General features: G+C 37.5%; 1 protein-coding gene across 3 annotated transcripts in view; it reads left to right on the top strand.

Moving 5' to 3' along the window:
- Nucleotides 1-20,147, top strand: part of cacna2d3a (calcium channel, voltage-dependent, alpha 2/delta subunit 3a) — an 893,404-nt gene that overhangs the window by 676,072 nt on the left and 197,185 nt on the right. For all 3 annotated transcript variants that reach the window (XM_059944148.1, XM_059944149.1, XM_059944150.1), the window contains 5 exons: nucleotides 7,226-7,309; nucleotides 10,467-10,538; nucleotides 12,390-12,451; nucleotides 12,551-12,618; nucleotides 15,956-16,001. In XM_059944148.1, the coding sequence (XP_059800131.1) occupies nucleotides 7,226-7,309; nucleotides 10,467-10,538; nucleotides 12,390-12,451; nucleotides 12,551-12,618; nucleotides 15,956-16,001 (332 nt within the window). The remainder of the gene's footprint in view (nucleotides 1-7,225; nucleotides 7,310-10,466; nucleotides 10,539-12,389; nucleotides 12,452-12,550; nucleotides 12,619-15,955; nucleotides 16,002-20,147) is intronic.

The raw sequence follows: 20,147 nt of genomic DNA on the forward strand, positions 1-20,147 counted from the left end.
ATCTCCCTGACAAATTAGTTTACACCCTCCTGAATAGGTCTAGCAAACCTGACCACAAGGATATTGGTCCCCTTTGGGGTTGGTTGCAACCTATCCCTTTTGTACAGGTCGTACAAAATTCTACTTTGTTTTTAGAAAAATGTAAACTTAATTGTAAAATTTTGCAAAAAACAGTTATAGAAACATGGGTTGGAAAGGAGGATATGATCATTTCAAGATAAATTACACCCTCGATAATTGGAGTGCATGTGCTGGTATATAACATACCTTTAAACTGGGTGTGAAAATGTCAATTTATCTACCTAGGTCGAAATGACTGGAGTTAAATGTTTCAAAGTCAATGTCAAAGTAAATTTGATAGCAAAGTGTGCACGTGCTAGCTTGAGATTCATTTTCTTGTAGGCATTTTCAAGAAAATAAAGAAGTACAATATAATTTATGAAAAACTATACATTAACGGAATCTAACAAATATCCAATGTTTACCTGAGAAGACTTTAAGTTGGTGGGCACTGTGGTATGGAGAAGGAGATAGCAATTGCAATTACAATAAAAGACCAACAAAACAATGATATTTTTATAGAAAAAAAATTGATCTGTGCACAATTAGCCTTGTGTGGTCATTAATGGGGATAGACTGCCACCTTGTGGCTCTACATGATTTATTTATTTACCCAAATAAATTAATGCCTAGAAAGTGAATGGACCGATTCAATTGCATTCAAGTGTACATGCACAATGAAGCAACAAAGATTTTATTTAAGGGCTTACTGTTACAAAATTCAGGGTTGTTAGAGTCCTGATCAAGGTCTCAGCCCAAAATGTTCTTGATTTATTCCCCTCCATAGATGCTGCCTGACCTACTAAGTTCCTCCACTATTTTGTGTGTTTTGTTGGAGTCAGAGGTTAGTAGGGATGTTGGCCCAGAGGATTGGTTAGGGATGCGCGAGGACAGGATCAGAGGGGAGATAAATGGATTTGAATAGGAAGTATGTTGGGAGGGGAGGGGAATGATTGGACCACAATTAGCAGACTAGGAAGTTTGGTGAGGTTTCTGAGCTTAGGGGTTGTGATTTGGTGGAAGAAAAATGGAGAAAAACTGATTGTGTACATTACTAAAATGGGAGCTACTCCCCACTGACAGGGTTCACAGCCAGGGATCTCCTTACATAAGTTTGTTGTCAGTTTGTCATAGTATATATTGGGAAAAGTCTATTGTCTTGTGGATGATAGATAAAAGGTATCTCTTGTATATTTATATGGTTTGGTGCTCAGTCTTTGAATGTGTGTACAGAAGCATTACAAACTTTATCGGCAAACTGTTTGTCAGCTAAGGAGATTCAGGCTTTCAGCGCTTTGTTCTGGAGTGCAGTTGCACAAGTTGAAAGAGTTTCCCATTTGTTCTGAAGATTAATTCTATTACTGCTGCAACTTTGATGGTAATAAGGTACTGTGTGGTAGTGAGAAAGATGGAAAAATGTTCTGTTTGACACCATTCTTGACTGAAATTGGATGTTGTAGACCCTCTGATACAGATCATGACCTCTAGGTCATTCTGAAACAAACAAGAGATTTTGATTGCCCTCCAAGTCTGAGGAGAGTTCTTCACAATCCCTCCTATTTGATGGAGTCAAATGTTTTAGTGAGGTTTGAAATCCTCTTCATCTGCCTCCTATCAAAGGCTGAAGAGCTGCTGCCAAATCACAGTGTGGATTTTGTCTGCCAGAGGCACAATGGCCATGATCTACACCAGGCAATAATGCAAAAAATCATGATGCAGTGAGCAGAACCAGTGGCTTTTTTCAACTTTAAAATGTCAACGTGATCCTATCCAACAAACAATAACTATGTTTAATATTGGCAAAGGAAGGTGATATATTTGCACGTTTTGTGTGGTCCTTTTGTGTATTTCAAATTTAATATCGAATCCCTCTAAAGAATTAATTTGATATCTGTAACATTTATTTATACCAGCTGCAAAGATTACATATATTGATTGCTACCATTGACCTCCTGAACATACTTAATGCCACACTTAATCATACCTACCATTATTTACATGTGTGTAATTAAGAAAATATAATTCACGTGATTGATTCTCAGAAATGATCCACTACTAACATCCACTACTGCTTTCTTTATACCTATACCAGGAAAAAAAACCACCCAGTGCTGAGTAAAATTTTAAATTCATGTACTTTCCTCTGTTCTTTGTTCTACTGCCCTATTCCACAACTCAATAGTTCAACATCATGTATTTTTTAAGAGAAACATGGTAGTGTAACACCTTTCTTTCTTATATTGTTGGCGAGGCCTGTGCTAATAGTCTAGTGTATAGCCACTTTTCCTTTTTTTTTTGTGGAGCTTGTGGAATGGCTGAAACATATAAGTAGTATTTCTAGGGTGAATGTATTCCAGAGAGGTAGTAATGGGGGACAACAAAATGGTGGATGAACTGAATAAGTATTTTACATGAGTCTTCACTGTGGAAGACACTAGCAGTATGGCGGAAGTTTCAGATGTTAGGGATCATGAAATATGTGATGTTACCATAGCTAGAGAGAAGGTTCTTGGGAAATGGAAAAGTCTGGAGGTAGATAAGTCACCTGGACTAGATGGTGTACACCCCAGAGTCCTGAAAAAGGTGTCTGAAGAGATTGTGGAGGCATTAGTAATCTTTCAAGAATCACTAGATTCTGGAATGGTTCTGGAATACTGTAAAATTGAAAATGTCATTCCACTCTTTAAGAAGGGAGAAAGGTAGAAGAAAGGAAACCATAGGCCAGTTAGTCTGACCTCAGTGGTTGGGAAGATCTTAGAATCGCTTATTGAGGATGAGGTCTCAGTGTACTTCAGGCACATGATAAGATAGGGTGTAGACAGTATGGTTTCCTCAAGGGAAAATCTTGCCTAACATCTCTGCTGGAATTCTTTGAAGAAATAACAAGTAGTATAGGCAAAAGAGAGTTGGGTGGTGGTGTGGTATTACAGGGAAGATTCCAGCATAGATAAGGCTGTGGCTGATTGACAGAAAATAAAGAGTGGGAATAAGAGGAGCCTTTTCTGGTTGGGTGCCAGTGACTAGTGGTGCTGCACAGGGGTCTGTGTTGGGACAGATTCTTTTTCCTTTATATGTCAGTGATTTGGACGATGGAATTGATGGCCTTGCTGCAAAGTGTGCAGACGATATGAAGGTAGATGGAGGGACAGGTAGTTTTGCGAAAGTAAAGAAACTACAGAAAGACTTTAACAGATTAGGTTAATTGGCAAAGAAATTGCAGATGGAATACAGTGTGGGGAAACGTATGGTCATGCACTTTGGTAGAAGAAATGATAGAGTTGACTATATTCTAAATGGAGACAAAATACAAAACCCTGAGGTGCAAGGGGACATGAGAGTCCTTGTGTAGGATTTCCTAAAGGTTAATTTGCAGGTTGATTCTGTGGTGAGGAAAGCAAATGCAATGTTAGCATTAATTTCAAGAGGACGGGAATATAAAAGCAAGCATGTAATGTTGAGACTTTTTAAAGCAATGGTGAGCCCTCGGAGTATTGTGAGCAGTTTAGGACCACTTATCTTAGAAAGGATGTGCTGAAACTAGAATGGGTTCAAAGGAGGTTTCTGAAAATTGAATAGCTTGTCATATGAAGAGCGTTTGATGTCTCTGGGCTTGTATTCACTGGAATTCAGAAGAATGAGGGGTGAACTCATTGAAACCTAGCGAATGGTGAAAGGCCTTGATAGAGTGGATGTGGAGAGGATGTTTCCTATGGTGGAAGAGCCTGAGACCAGAGTACACAGCTTCAGAACAGAGGGGCGTCCTTTTAAAACGGAGATAAGGAGAAATTTCTTCAGCCAGAGAGTGGTGAATCTGTGACTTCTTTGCCACAAGCATCTGTGGAGGACAAGCCTTTTTGTAGGTTTAATGCAGAAGCTGATATTTTCTTGATTAGTCAGGGCATGGAGGGACATAGGAAGAAGGCAGACTAGGGCGGAGAGGAAAGTTGAATCAGCCATGATGAAATGGTGGAACAGACTCGATAGGCCAAATATCATAATTCTGCACTCATATCTTAGGGTCTTATGGTCTTTTCCCCTTCAGATTTGGTGAGACTAGAACTAGAGCTTATAGGTTCAGGGTGAAAGGTAAACTATTAAAGGGAATCTGAGGGGAAGCCTCTTCACTCAGAGGGTGGTTCGAGTGTTAAGTGAGATGCCAGCAGAAATGGAGAAATGGCAAATGTAGGTCCAACTGTAACATGTAAGCAAAGTTGAATAAGTATGTGAATGGGAGGGATATGAGTGTATGGCCCTGGTGCAAGTTGACGGGATGAGGCAGAAGATCAGTTTGGCATAGATCTGATAGGTTTTACGGCCTCCTTTTGTGCTGTAGTACTCTGTGGCTGTATGGCACCAAGTTTGAGCAACAGGCTGGTAAGGACATTGCGAAAATTGGAAATTGACTCAGATTCTCTGAATTATGCTGTCAGGAGCCAGAGGCACTTGAGGAACAAGTGGATTAACAGTGGCATCCAAGATGGAAATGTAACAATGGAAAGAGCTGAATATGTTCCAGCTGAAATCAGACTGGAAAAAAATTGAACTATTCAAAATTAAGGCACAAAGTTGAACAATGGAAGACAGTATAAAAAGATCCTCACTTAGCCTTCTGCAGGAAAGTGCTACACAACCATTGTTGGATTTCATTTGTTTTAAATCAATATGCCAGAGGAAGTTTTGCTCATTTAGTTCTTTGAGTTTAAGATATGGTTGGCAGTAGTCACGTGGACAATTGAGGAAATGACAAAATGAGTGTCAGAGGGGCATTCATGTGTCTCTGGAATGCACCAAACTTTGCTGTATGGAAAGAAAAGGAGAAGAAAGAGACTGTGAAGTAAGTGAAGGGGTAGAGACAATTTTAGAATGTTAGGAGGTACAGATACATTTCTGCGCGCAACAAGATGAACCCATACCATTTGGATATACAATTTAGGAATAGTGCAGTGGGAGCTAGTCAGTGCAGAATATTTGTTATGAGGAATTTGTTCCTGATCCTTGAAAAGACTTTCAGCAGTAACAGAGAATCCCATAAACTGCAGGTGCAGAAAATCTGAAACAGAAAAAGAAAATGCTGAAACACTCAGGACACTTGAACAATGGAAAGAGAAAGAGACTTAATGTTTCAAGTCAGAAACTTTTCATCAGTCATGAGAACTCTCTGGAAAGTACATGAACATTTAAATCAAACAATTGGATGTTCATTGCATAAGAGCAAACTGGAGAGAGACTGTTGCGTATTCAACATGAGGTTGAGGATTAACAGAGAAGCATTGGCAGTTTAAATTCTGCAACTAAATCCAAAAAGCTAGATGCAAGTGTTTACTATTGACTCATCACATGTAAGTGATAATGGGGGCTGGGTGAATGTGCACTGAACTCCTCAAGTATTTCACTCTTTCTGTCACTAAGTTTAGGATTCTCAAAAGATGGGTAGTGGTTATTTCCAGGTATGGAAAGGGGCTTATTCCTTCAAGACTATAATTCCAAGCAAATGGTGCCAAACGCTGAGACCTGGGGATCAATGCCTCTTTCTGCAACTAGATCCTCAACTTCCTGATCAACAGTCCGCTCAGTAAAGCTAGGTAGCAACACTCCTGCCAGGATTGTTCTCAACACTGATGCTCCACATTGTTGCATCCTCATGGTTACATTCATGACAGCATGGCCAGTTTCTGCTTTAAATCTGATTTTCCAGATAACACCAATAATCTGCCGAGGTACAGGAAGGCGATGGAAAGCTTAGAAACATGGCATCATAACAACAAACTTACTCTCTATGTCAGAAAATATAAGAATTGGCCATTGACTTCAGGAAGTGAGGGGGGGTGGGGAAGGAGTGGTATGCAGACACACCTGTCTTTATCAATGAGGTTGAGAGGGTTGAGAGTTTCAAGTTCCTAGGAGTGAATGTCACCAACAGCTTGTCCCCTTCCAACCATATGGAACACCACAGCTTACCAAGAATGCCTCTATTTCCTCAGGAGCCTAAAGAAATTTGACACGTGCATGTCAACCCTCACCAATTTTTACTGATGCATCATGTTTGGATGCATCACGGCTTGGAGTGGGAACTGCTGTGTCTGTGACCACATGGAACTGTAGAGATCTGGACACAACTTGGCACATTATAGAATCTAACCTCCCCTCCATGGATGTTGTCGACACTGCTCACTGCCGCAGTGAGTAGCCAGTGTAATCAAAGGCCCCACCTTTCCCAAGCTTTCTGACTTCTTTCATCCACCCAAAAGCCTGAAAGCACATACCTCAGGGCTCAAGGAAAGCTTCTACCCCACTGTTACAAGACCACTGAATGTTATCAGACTATTGAATGGTTCCCTCCTATGATAAGGTGGACTCTTGACGTCACAGTCTACCTCATATGATCTTGTACCTTATTGCCTACCTGCACTGCATTTCCTCTGTAGATGTTACATTTTATTCTGCTTTTTGTTATTATTTTACCTTGCACTGACTCCACACATTTGATAATAAATTCATCTGTATGCAGAGAATGCAAGACACGCTTTTCACTGCACCTAGGTATAGGTGACATTTTCAACTCCTATTGAAACCTTAATTGTTTTTTGACATTTCCAAGTCACCAGATGGGAGCACAATTGAACTCAGTCGTGAGATCAGTTTTCAGGTTCCCTTTATTCTTGTTACTTTATTCTTTTTAGCTGAAGTGCATTGTTTATCATTAGTTCTACCTACTTTTTCTCCTCATTGATGGTGAATGGTTGCCTCTTCATGTTGGCTGATGGAAACCTGAGTCTACCATCTCTAAAACAACTTTCCAAATGGCTATCAAGTCTTTAAAACTCCAAGTGAAGTTATCCTTGTGTTCCAATTTTTCTTGGTTAAGAAGTAACGAAACAGCTGAAACGAGCTTAAAGCAGTTTAGTAAAAATTTACAGATTTTTACACTGGGTGCTGCTGAACATTAACTTGTTGCAAACTGCAGAAAGTTGCATATTGAGTTTAGGGCTGCTTAAATGGTCAGGAGAAAAATATGAGCTCCCTAAGTTACAAAGAATTATTAATTTTCATTTCTTTGTCACCTAGGTAATCATTACTTTGTATCCATCTATCACAATTTAAAGGTGGAAGAAATAATGAATGTACAAGAAATTTAGTGAATGGTAACCTTTTGTTTTATTTTAAGTATTTAGAAGGAAAGAGGAGGATAAAACCCAGCTATAAAAGTGTTGACCTTTCGGAACTGGAATGGGAAGACAAGGATAACATCGTAAGTCACTATTTTGTCAGGTTTTCTTTTGTAATCGCAAAAGCAGTATTTCAAGATAGGTTTTTGACTTTGTGTTTACAATGCTCTATATCCATCAGATAGATGAGCGTCAAATGCAAGTGTACTTTAAACTTTTAAATTAAATACATTCAAATTTCAGTTATCCGATGTCAGCATGTATTATTCCCCATGAGAAAATGTAATCAAAATACATTGTAATCATTGTTAAGTCTTTATACAGTGCTACATCTGTCATAGCTCTTTCCACAAAAGAGCAAAATAAATTGCTGGAAGCACTTGTGGAGAAAATAGGAATAATTACATTTTGCATTGTGATTTTTTTCCAAAAATAATAAATAAATGAGATGTACAAGCAGAATTGGGAACTCAAAGGCACATTAAAAAAGTACAGTAGGAAGACGATAGAAAGCCTTCTCACTATTCTTAAACCACCAAAGCAGCCTAAAAAAAGCTCGATTTCATGAAAATGTCCTGAAGATGTCTTAGTTTCACTGGGATTTCCTCAACCAATAGAATGTAACACACTATGTAAGCCATTCAGTTCCATAATTCGCTGCATAAACTGACATTTCTTACCTTATAAATCTTAAAAAGCAGCTCACTGTATGTAAAACACTTTGACGTGCATTAACAACCCTACTATTTTACTATTTTCTTTCCTACTGATTTCACTTTTCAGTAATTTGCACTATTTTAAGGTTTGCCCAGTTGTTCTAATTCAGCCAGGGGATGGAATTGTCTCTTTGCATTCGTAACCTATTGATTCCCTTTTGCATTTTGAACTCTTTGCTTGGATATGCTCCAGCTCTCTGAGCTGAAGGAATTGAAGCCAAATTTACAAATCCAATCAACGTACTTTAACTGTTTATCTCTTCATTATTCTGGTTAATCAGCAATGAAATCTTTTCAAAGCATTCCTAAAGTGTGGTGCCTGGAGTTGAAAGTCATACTCCAGCTTGAATTTAATCAAGGCTCTGTTTAAATGAAAGAGCGCTTTTGCATTTTATGCATTCCTCTCTTCTTCAGCTGAAGTCCAACGTTCTTTTAGATGGTTTGATTCTTTTTTAGTGTTTACCTGTTCATTAATTTTGATATTATTTAATTTTCATATTATCTTTTAAAGAAAAATCTTAATGGAGCTTTTGAGGATGGAAGAAATTTACCGTTTCATCTAAACAGATCTGTGGTTAATTGTCTTTTTGTTCCACACTTCACCATTCCCTCATTTAAATAATAGAATTCTGCAAATCCTGAATATACAAGACCATAAGACCGTGAAATATAAGAGCAGAATTAGGCCATTTGGCCAATTGAGTCTGCTGCACCATTTCATCATAACTGATCCTTTTTCCCTCTTTGCCCCAATCTCCTGCCTTCTCCCCATATCCCTTCATGCTCTGACCAGTCAAGAATCAATCAACCAGACTTTCACAGCTGTCTGTGGCAATGAGTTCCACAAATTCCCCACTTTCTGGCTTAAGAAATCCCTCCTCATCTCCATTTTAAAAGGATGCCCCTCTATTCTGAGTGTGTCCTCCGGTCCTAGATTCTTCCACCATAAGAAACATCCAGTCCACATCCACTCCATCAAGGCCTTTCACCATTTGATGGGTTTCAATTAGATCATCCCTCATTCTTCTGAATAGCAGTGAATACAAATCCAGAGCCATTAAACATTCTTCGTATGACAAGCCTGGAATAATTTTCATGGAGCTCCTTTGAACTCACTCCAGTTTCAGGATCTCCTTTCTAAGATAGTGGGCCCAAGCCTACTCACAATGCTCCAGGAGAGGAGGCCTCACCAGTGCTTTATGAAGCCTCAATATTCCATTCTGGCTTTTATATTGCCATGTTCTATATCTGTCAAAATCTGTTAAATTTGAGATTTAAGACCCATCATTTTTTTCCATTAGCAGTTTTTTAAATTTATCAACTTTGCATATTTACTATCCTGGTGATCCCAATTAAATGCCTTACTCTATAAACGAGTGACTTTGCAGGGGTATGCAGAAACCCGGTCTATATCCACATCTACAGAAAAATAATGTGCTATGTGGTAGGGTAATTCTAGAGTATGTTACATGGATGGCACAACATTGTGGGCCAAAGGGTCTGCAGATTTTTTCTGTTTCTATGTTTCTAAAGCAAAAATCTCATATTAGGTTTAAATTAAAAATGCATGGAATTTAAACATAACATGGTTAAGTGTTTTGGCAAAGACTAGATGGGTTGAAGGGTCTGTTTCTTTTGTAAAATTTTCTATGACTCTAAATGCTGATGTGACAGATGCACCTATTCCATATGAAGAAAAGGTATTATTAGAAAATTTATGGCCACCTCATCCTTTCATACTGTGCTATATATAGATTAATCTTTTAGCTGTTCTCTTCTCTCAACCTCTTATTAATATAAGCCCAGAAGAGTATTTTATCTAATGAACAGGCATCAGTTGCACAATAGATGACACGAGTTTTAAGATAAATATTTTTGAATTTAAGGTTCTAGCTGGGGACTGAGCGTATATCCTTAACTCAAGATACTACTTGTAATTTTCAAATTATTCCAAATATAGTGACCCTTACAGGAGGGGAAGTTGTGACAGTCCATATCATGGTTTTGTTTCCACATAAATTCCGTGAGAGTGAATTTTAATCTGTATCTCAAATTTTCGGGTAGTGATTTGGGAATTCTGTAAGAGCAAATTTCATAATACATTGGTGACCCATGCTTACAGAAGTGTGAGGAGTAAATTGTAGTCAGGAATCTTGGCACATGGGCTTCCAGGCCCTCAGAAGCAAGTCAGAAAATTACTTGTGTGGAATGTTTCTGCTACCAACTACGATTTCCAGCATCTTCTATATATTTAATGAGTACATTGTGGAAATTTCCACATTGTGTTTCTCCATGTTTAATCTTAAAAATGATAAGACTCCACTATATATTTAAATATAATTATTTTTATTATCACTTTATTTATAGATTATTTGTAGTTGGCATTCACTGCTTTATTCATAGTTCAATTTCGGTGCCCATAATTAAGCTATTCTACCAATTCTACAGGGCTGGCTAAGAATATTTTCTAAGTGGTAAATATCAAGGTTCTGTGAGAATATTAATTACTTGCACAATTTCATAGCTTCGCAATGGTATGGTAAACCGGAAAACGGGGAAATTTTCTATGGAGGTGAAAAAGACTGTGGAGAAAGGGGTAAGACATTTCTTCCTCTCTGGTTAAACAGAAAAATCTCTGTACCAAACTGTCCTGTTTTGTATTGGAATTCACGTCTACAAGATTCAATATTGTTTGTTGTCACTCTTCAGTACACAAGTGTACAGGAGAACCAAATAATTGTTGCTGCAGGTCCGATGTAGCATGAAAAACGAAAGAGGCATAAAGAATATGATAAAAACAGCAAAAAAAGAAATCACAATACAAATAAATATGAAAACAATTCTACAAAGTGCAAAGTCCATGTAACAGTTTGAGTGTGGATTTATATACATTAGATTATACTTATATATATTGTGATTGTATGTACAGGGCAAGAAGTGATGCTAGGTGCGGGAGTGCCTGTACATAAGGACACTCTGACAGGAAATGATAAAGTGATAATGTGATTCTTGGCAAGAGGAACTACTCGAGGTAGCAGCTGGGCAAATAAAAACACATTAGGACAGTGACTGCGTCAATGTAGGTCTCCTGATAATTTTAGCGAAAAGGCAGTAACTCACTCTGGAGAGCTTAGACTTAACCAACACTGTACTCATGAATCTTAGTTGTTATTGATAACATAGGAGAAGATAAAATGATTTTTCTATCTTGGTCTATGGAAAGCACTTTGAACTGCCTTGTGTTTGAAAAGTGCTATACAAATAAACGCTTCCTTCTTGATATAAAATAACTTCTGGAAGTTCATTTCTATAAATTTGGTCAAATACAAATATTGATAATACATAGTTTTACAGATTAGTTTAAAGGGAGTAATATTTACATACTCCATTTGTAAAAAGCTGGTAAGATCTAATTTTATGTCACACCCAATTTGGCTATCCATTTTCTTCAATGGAGCTAAATAATTTTAAAGCATAGACAATGTTTAGCATAGTTTCACCAAGATGACACCAAGAATGGGAATTTACTATTAATGGATAGAAACTAAAGATTCTGTATTTCTACTAGTGAGACTAGTGACATCTAAAAGATGTCTCGGGTTTTTTAAAACTCTGAGAAGTGTAGAGAAGGTATTCAGGTTATTGAAAAGGAGACATGATTTAAAATTACTACTGAAAGAATAAAGTTATTCATACAAAGACTGTTGGAGCATTGAATGTTTTACCATGTGGAGTGGCTGACCTAGCAATCTTTGCACCCTTAAGGAAGAGTTAACAAGGTTTATAGTGGGCACTGATATTGTTTCTGAATTGCTTTGCATGTAACTTAGCAAAAGCTCAGTTGATTAATGCTTAATTTCAACATAATTGTATTAATTGTTTCAGGCCATATTTATAAAACTGTACTTTAGTTGTTCTTTTGAGGGTATAATTTTAGATTTTACTTTGGTACATTTTCACGTAACTGCTTACTCAGTTTTACAGTGTTGCATTCAAAATTGGCATTAGATTATTTAACCTGTTGCACAAAGGATTGTAGTAGTGTATTATGAACACATGGGTGAAATTGTCCTTGAAGTATGGATTTAAGAATAGACAGAAGATATGGATGTGGCACAGTTGAAATTGTTGAGATAAGATATATGATTTAGAGCAGCACGCGTTAAGACAAAACAGAAAACACAGAAGCATTTTAATCATCTTGTACTTTTGAATTATTGGTTCAAATTTCAGACTTTGGTGTTCAGGATTTATTGCATGGTACCACCAATTACTTGGATAATTTTAAAGACAGTTTAGAACTGATAAGTCTGGTGAAGTTTCAAGGATGTTTGCAGCAAAGATATTAAGTAATATTCTACAGTGGTGACATGAGTTACAGACATTGAAGTAATCCAATCTCTAGTAATTTGTCTGCTTGTTACCACTCCTTTATTTTTCATGTTAGAAACGAGTCTTTGTGATGACAAATGATTACTATTACACAGACATCAAAGGCACTCCTTTCAGGTAAGTTTAATCGTTTTTCCACTTACTAAGCATCTTTTTCTTAATTGAGGTAAAAATATTGATGCCAGCATATAATCACCTCCATTCTCCTGTATATAGTCTAGGTGTGGCTTTATCTCGAGGGCATGGGAAATACTACTTCCAGGGAAACGTTACAATAGAAGAAGGTATGATTACAGCTGCAAAGTAATACTGAAAGTATGAGCAGAGAGTGGTAAGCAAACACAAACCAGCAGATCAGTAGATGCAAATTTTATAATGGTACAGAAGTTAAAGGGGTTGGTTTAATTTTATGAATGTGTGCAATTCTTTAAATAGCAGCCTTTAATAACAGTGTCATTTCCAACTCAAACACACACTGAAGCTGTTTTTTAGTTTCCATTCTAGGGCAGGGAGCTCAGTCATCACCTCTTGAATTATGCATGAGGTCTGACTTGGTACAGCCTTCTGATAGGAAATTTACTTTTAAAAAAAGTAAGTTTTTTTAATAAAATAAAAATGATTTGTTTTTCTGAACTGAGAGACAAGGCTTGTCAAGCTATCAAAGTCTGGCAGAGCATTTCAGAATTGGGGCCATCGGCTGCTGTTTAAAGCACGATCCCAAAATGCTGGATGTTGAGGATCTTCAAAGTAGGCAGTTCATCTCTGGACAAGGTCTGTACCAGCAAGATGGTACATTACTGCACAATTATCTGTTGAATTTCCTTTGCCAGTTATCCCATTATTGGGGTCAGCTATAATTTGTTGCAACCTGAAATTTGTTGTCTATTTCTCCCAATTCACCATTGTAAATTTAGAAATTTAGAAATTATATTTCAAATGCATGATAGTGAATAAGGACTCACTGAAGAATCACATAGCGTCATGATCGGTCAGGCTTTCAGATATAAAGATAGGAACTGGCCATTCACTCCCAGGTCAGTTTACATGTCACACCTGATTTGCTTTGTAACTGCATTTGCTCTCTTGCTTTCCTTAATAATTTTGCCTTTCCGGAGTCTAACATTGTCTGTTCTGTATGTTCAATTGACCTAGCCCTAAATCCTTTGGGAATTGATTCCTCACTTCCTACCATATGAAGAATACTCACTCTTGAATTGTCTTGTTCTAATCTTGAGGCCATGTCCTTCCAGCTCTGTGATCTACCATCAGAGGAAATGGTTTCCCTATATTGACTATTGACTTTAATGATCTTAAACAGCACAGTTGTATCACCCCTCCAAGGGAATCCAGTTTCAGTCAATCCTCTTAGCCTTGGTGGAATAGTGGTGTGAATTGACACAACTCCACCAAGGCAAATGTATTCCTGCAAAGACGTAGAACTCTGTGGATGGGGTCTAATCAGAGTTGTACCAAGAACTCCACAAATCCAACCTCTTCGAAATAAAGGCCAGCAAACCATTACCCTTTAATCTACTTCTTGTGTCTATAGATGAATTACTTATTTTCAATCACTGAAGTACTGGCTGCTGTTCTTTTTCTGAAGAGAAGGCACTATTTCTCTCAGAAACTTTGCCAAACTGTAAATGCAGGGGTGCAGGGTTCAATTGAGCAATTCAGATTATGTACCAAGCAATCAAATCAAACTGGAATCTTTGAGGTTCCGCTTTGGATTCCAAACAACTGAGCCCAGAAGACTTTCATCAGAAATCTGTACTGCAAAGCGAGGAATATGGAAGAAGAAAATGAATTAATAAAGAACCGAAGTGAGGGCCAAAATATTAGCAGGATATTTAAAATGTAAAAGAGGAGACATGTAAATGATTAACTTCGCTCACCTGAATCTTTATGAAAGGTCGATCCTGATAACTCACCTCAGTGACACTCATTCCCTTCAAAGTGTTGAAGGTTTCGCATATGTGCTGTGGAGTTTTACAGTCATTCACAGAATTTAGTTGTAGGGATGGTGAACTTTTGGCACGCGTGCCCAAGGTGGCATGGACAATGATTTGTTGGCATGCAGTGCCACCCTTTGATTTTTTAAATCCCACCCATAATAAAAAGATACATAATGATTATCTTTACTGCCAAATGAAGCAGAAAGTGATTTTTTACAACCCAAGGCAGTGAAATTTCTCACACTGGTGGTGCCAGCTAGGTTGTTGGTGAGTTTGTGACATTAGATGATGCATTTTGAAATCCTCGCAGACTTGGTGTGTGCCTGTATTTGGATAATAAATGGTTGGGCCAGTTGGTGTTGGCTTCACTTGGCTTATGTTTTATCTAATGTCATTTGTGAGTGAACACTGGATTTTCAGTGATAATATCAGTAAATACTCTATATAGTTTGGTGCCTCCATGAATATTTTTCGCAATGAACACACTGGATTTATATTAGCTTTAATTAGTTTTATTAATGAGATATTTTTAAATTGTATTTACCCTTTTCAGCTTGTTCAGAATGTCAGAAACACCACCAAAAAAATAACATTCAAATAATGGGAGAAGCAGCAGAGATTTTCAAGATTGGTGGAGTGAAAGATTTGGCATGATATAATGGGTGATAAAGCATAATGCATTTTATGTTCCAAACAGTAGTGTGCAGGGCTTCCTCTGTAAAGCAGCATGATGAACTCATTCAATCACAAATGGCTTTGTGATAAGAAGTGAGGGAGAACAAAAAGAAGCCATTGCTCAACAAATCAGCAGCAAATACAAATGCAGTCATGTATTTTGATGTCACTTATTTCAGGTATCTTATTTGCTGCTAGTTTTGAGGTTTCAAAGATTATTGTTCATCAAAAAAACAACTCCGTGATAAGGAATATTTTAAAAAATGGTGTCTAAAGTGTGCTCCTTTCAGTTATGGCAATTTTCCAGAAAATGAAATTCAGTCTGTATCGGTTATACTTTTATTAATAGTACAACAATACATGTAAATAATCAAAGTTCAAAGTTAAATTTATTATCAAAGTACATATATGTCACCATATACAACTCTGAGATTCATTTTCTTGCAGGAATACTCAATAAATCTATAGAATAATAAACTCGCATTAAGACTGTCCAATTTGGGCATTTAATCAGAGTTAAGACAACAACAAACTGCAAATATAAAGAGAAGGAAATAATAATTATTATAAATAAATAGTCAATAAAAATCATGAAATGAAGAGTCCTTGGAAGTGAGTCCATTGGTTGTGGGAACAGGTTAGTGAAGGGGCAAGTGGAGTTGAGTGAAGTTATCTCGTTTGGTTCAAGAGCCTGATGGTTGAGGGGTAATAACTGTTCCTGAACCTGATGGTGTGAGTCCTGAGGCCCCTGTTCAACAGGGTTCATAGACTTTTCTTAAAAACGCTCACAATTATTGCTACAAATTTACTAATCACTGAGGGTTAATCTCTGCCCAAAATTACCATGGAGCTGGAGAAAATTTTTTAGAAGATTATTGCCAATTTGGGCACATGCTCTCAAAAAGATTCACCACTCCTGGTTGATGATATAGTTCATATGTTTTTGATGAATGACAATAACAGTTTATCTGTTTACTTTGTTTGACTTCAGGTTTGCATGACCTGGATCACCCAGATTTATCATTGATGGAGGACTGGTAAGAAATCCTGAGCTCTGAATTACTATGGCAGGGTACATTACAGCATCTGGTCACCTATCTGCAAGAAAGATATCAATCATATTGAAAGAGTGCAGAGAAAATTTACAAGGATGTTGCTGGGACATGAGTAACAGAGAAAGGTTGATTAGCTTTAGACTTTATTCCCTAGAGCATAGGGGATGAAGGGAGATTTGATAGTACAAAATTATGAGGGGCATAGACAGGTTAAGTACATGCAGGCTTTCTCTGCTGAGGTTGGGTGAGACTGGAACAGGCATGGGCAAACTACGGCCCGGGGGCCATATGCGGCCCATTAAGCTTTTTAATCCGGCCCGCAGAACTTTATGAAATTATATTAATAAACCTTGTTAACATTTTTTCCCCGCAATTCTGGTGTTTTCCCAATAGATGACGCACTCTATATACATTTGTGGCGACCCATTTCCTAGCACATCCGAACCGGCTCACAGTTAGCCAGCGTTCCGGCTAAGGGAGATAGCCTGCGGGGATTTGTGAGCACAGAGCTTTGGAGCCTCTGCGCCACGGGGGGGCAGGTTGAGGGAGGCTTAAAAGTGAGGCTGGGGATTTCGAATAAAGTTTTTTTTCTTCAACTGCAGTTACCGACTCCGTGTCGTAATTTTAGCGCTCTATGTAGCACACCGCTACACATTGACCTTTGTTGAGGTGCAGCGTATTACTCCACATTTGCGCTTTACTCTTTGTTCGGCTCGACCTATTTGTGTGAACAGGCGTTCAGCGTCATGAACATCAACATAGCCAGCCACAGATCCAAGTTAACTGACCAACACCTCAGATCCATCCTGAGAATCACCACAACAAAACTAAATCCAGACTTTGATGCGCTGGCTAAAAAGGGAGACCAACAACACTGTTCCCACTGAAATTAAAAATAAGTTTCTTCGTTGTGTTATGTAAAAAATGCATTTGAAAATATTTTTTTCAATAAGCCTTACATGTTACATGTCATTTCTGTTAAATGATGGACATGAGTAGTGCGCAGGTGCACGTACGTTCTCAAAATAAAAAATGCGCTCCAGATCAAATAACGCGCTCTGCATACTGGCGTGCTGTCAGAGTTCTGTCCTTGTGCTGGTCGTTGTTGAGTTTTGGCACAGGGGACAATTGAATAAGAAGGAGCAGGACAAATAGACCTGCATCTCCTACCGTTTTTGAAATAAAGACAGTCAGGAGGAGAGTGATGATGATAATATCTTGAAGGATAACAGAATTTTCAGTGCTTTAAAATAATAACTGTTACTATTAAAAAAGCTGTATTTTATTCATTTAATTTTCAGTGTTTTAAAAGTCATTTCAATAAATAGCTAAATACCATGGGACTTCAAAGACAGATATTTTGTTGTAATGCATTTGTTCATTTTCAATTGAAATTAAAGCACATGTTTTCTACATATCCCATGATATTTTATTTTCTCTTATGAGGTGTATTACCAAAACACTCCGTCCATCTGCTCCTGGTCTGGCCCCCCTGTCAAATTTTAGAACCCTTTGTGGCCCTCAAGTCAAAAAGTTTGCCCACCCCTGGACTAGAACTAGAAGTCATAGGTAAGAGTGAAATGTGAAAAATTTAATGGCTGCCTGAGGGGGAACTTTACTCTTAGGTTGGTGCAAGTGTGGAACAAACTGCTAGCAGAAGTAATGGATGTGAGTTTGATTGCCTACATTCAGGAGAAGTTTAGATGGGAGTCATTTGAAGAGATATAGTCCAGGTGCAGGTCAATGGTTCTTAGTTGTAAAACAGTTTGGCACAGACTAGATGGGCTGAAGGGCTTGTTTCTCTGTTCTTGCTTTCTATGCTAATAGTTAGGCTTGCACACAAATATTTAAGTCCCTTACAGCACCAGCTTTTTATCTCTGTAATTAATTACAATAAATTACAGGTGAATTTAGTGTAGGTGAATTCAATGACAAATCAGATATTGAGATAGAAATAAAGGAAAGAAAAATGAAAAGTCAAAAAAAAAAGAAATTGAATCCAATGAGCACATTATGCATAACAACAATTTTACCAAGGTGAGGTCTTGCAACTACCACCTGCAATCATTTGCAGGTGAAATTGAGTCTTTGAGAAATTGTTCCAAGAAAATACGTACATGATTCACTTTAGGTAGTGTTTCTTTTTCTGTGCCAATCGTATACCTCACATCCAAAACCAAAACAGGCCATCCATTCTGCCCTGTGCATTCTACATCAGGACTGGTTATCACATTTTGCAAAGCTAGGCCTGCTCCCTGCAGCCACTGTCCTCCATGGCAACCATGCTATTTTTAACTGGTATCTGCTTGCCTTAGGCAGTGTGTTTTTAAAGGTTGAGACCATGATATTTTTGGTATTCAGCAAAAGGTAAGCAGGAAGTATACAGAAAACATTTGAATGCTCATTTTTTAATGAAAACCAATTGTGACACCATTTTAAACATCAGGACTTTTTGCCATGATTACAATTCTGCATAAGCATATAGTCTGGTAAATGTTTAGCACAGCAATGAAGAGTGAGATTAATTTTCTAGGTTTCTGTTTCTACATTACCAATAAACTAATTGGCAACATTATGAATGAATTCATTTGGATAACAGTGAAAAAGATTAACATTTATTACCAGTAAAATATGCATGGTCCTGATTATCAGCATGTGTGCCTAGTCTATTCGGTTGGTGGCAAAACAATAAGCAATCTATCTACTAGTGCTTCTTGCTTTTGGCTGGGTTGTAAAACAAAAACTGGGAAAACAGGATGTTGCAGTAGATGTCAAAGCAAATTCTGGTTTTGATTTGGAACCAAAGTATGGGAATTACACTTTATGAAGTCTTCCAACATACCAACTGTTGAAAGAAAAAGTCAAGTTTATTGTCATTTGACTATATATATACGTATACCGTCAAACGAGATATTTCTCTGGACTAGGGAGTAAGGCACAGTTATACACATAACACACATATAAGCACAATAACTTAGGCAACTAAGAACTAAATTCACAAATAAGCTTCTTTGAAAATATTACGAGAAAGGATTTCAATCATGCCTCATCTGTACCATATAGACCTACTGCCCATTGAAGGAAGATTAAATAAAGGCTCCATAGTTTAGTCTGAGATATTTTTTATCCTGTGTTGCATATCTAAAACATACAATAATAATTAACATACTCGTTGCACAACACACCAGTAAAAATGAATTAATTCTTTTTTCCAGTGACCCATCATCTCAGTCACCAGTGCTGTGGAAGACTGATATCAGTTGATTATGATGCTTACATGTCCCCTGGACTTTTTTTGGGCTTTTACTCTGGAAAAATAAAAAATCGTTTCAACGTGGCACCTAATAAAAGGGACTTAATCTATATGAAGAGGCTAAGGATCCTTTACTCAATCAATTTGAAGAATCCCTGCTGCAGCTAGCAATGTTACAATGAGGAAGTGTCAGTTAGAAAACTGAATGGTAAATCTGCCATTGAAACCAAATTAAAGAAGAAGGAAAGATTAGTAAAGTGAGAAGGAAACATAAAGAAACAGAGTGTAAAACTTTGTAAATTTTTTACACACTTCAATAATATTTGAAGGAATGAAACATCACTGTTCTAATTTTCAGCACTGGAAAGTTGCTTGCAATTATTACAATTTATGCTGTTAACAATTCCAGGGCAACGAAATAAACATGATTTATATTTCCTCTGCAGAGTTATATTTTTATTCATTTATGAAATGTGAGTATAGTGGTAAGGTTTACAATTATTGCCCATCTTACTGCCCTGGAGAGGGTGATTCTTTGAACAATGTTTGTCAAGTATAGTAGTACCCAAGTCATAATTACTGCTTGCTCCATGTACTTAAACATGTTTCGAAGCCAAAGCCCTTGAAAACTACAGGCACAATAAAATCTGTGTCTTTGTGCACGTTATTACAAATCAGTTGATGGGAAATATGAGTTTAATCAACAAAATCCCTTGGGCTTAAGTGCATAATAAAAAACAATTCTGGGTTGGAGCTGATACCATAGAATGATTTTTGCTCTGCTCTACACATGGGAATGTTCCCTTCTTGAATGGAAAGCAGAAAAGGGAGGATGCTGATTAGCGATAGCTTGCTCTGGGACCCATTTATACCCT

This window comes from Hypanus sabinus, chromosome 19, assembly GCF_030144855.1.
Source record: "Hypanus sabinus isolate sHypSab1 chromosome 19, sHypSab1.hap1, whole genome shotgun sequence".
Classification (NCBI taxonomy): Eukaryota; Metazoa; Chordata; class Chondrichthyes; order Myliobatiformes; family Dasyatidae; genus Hypanus; species Hypanus sabinus.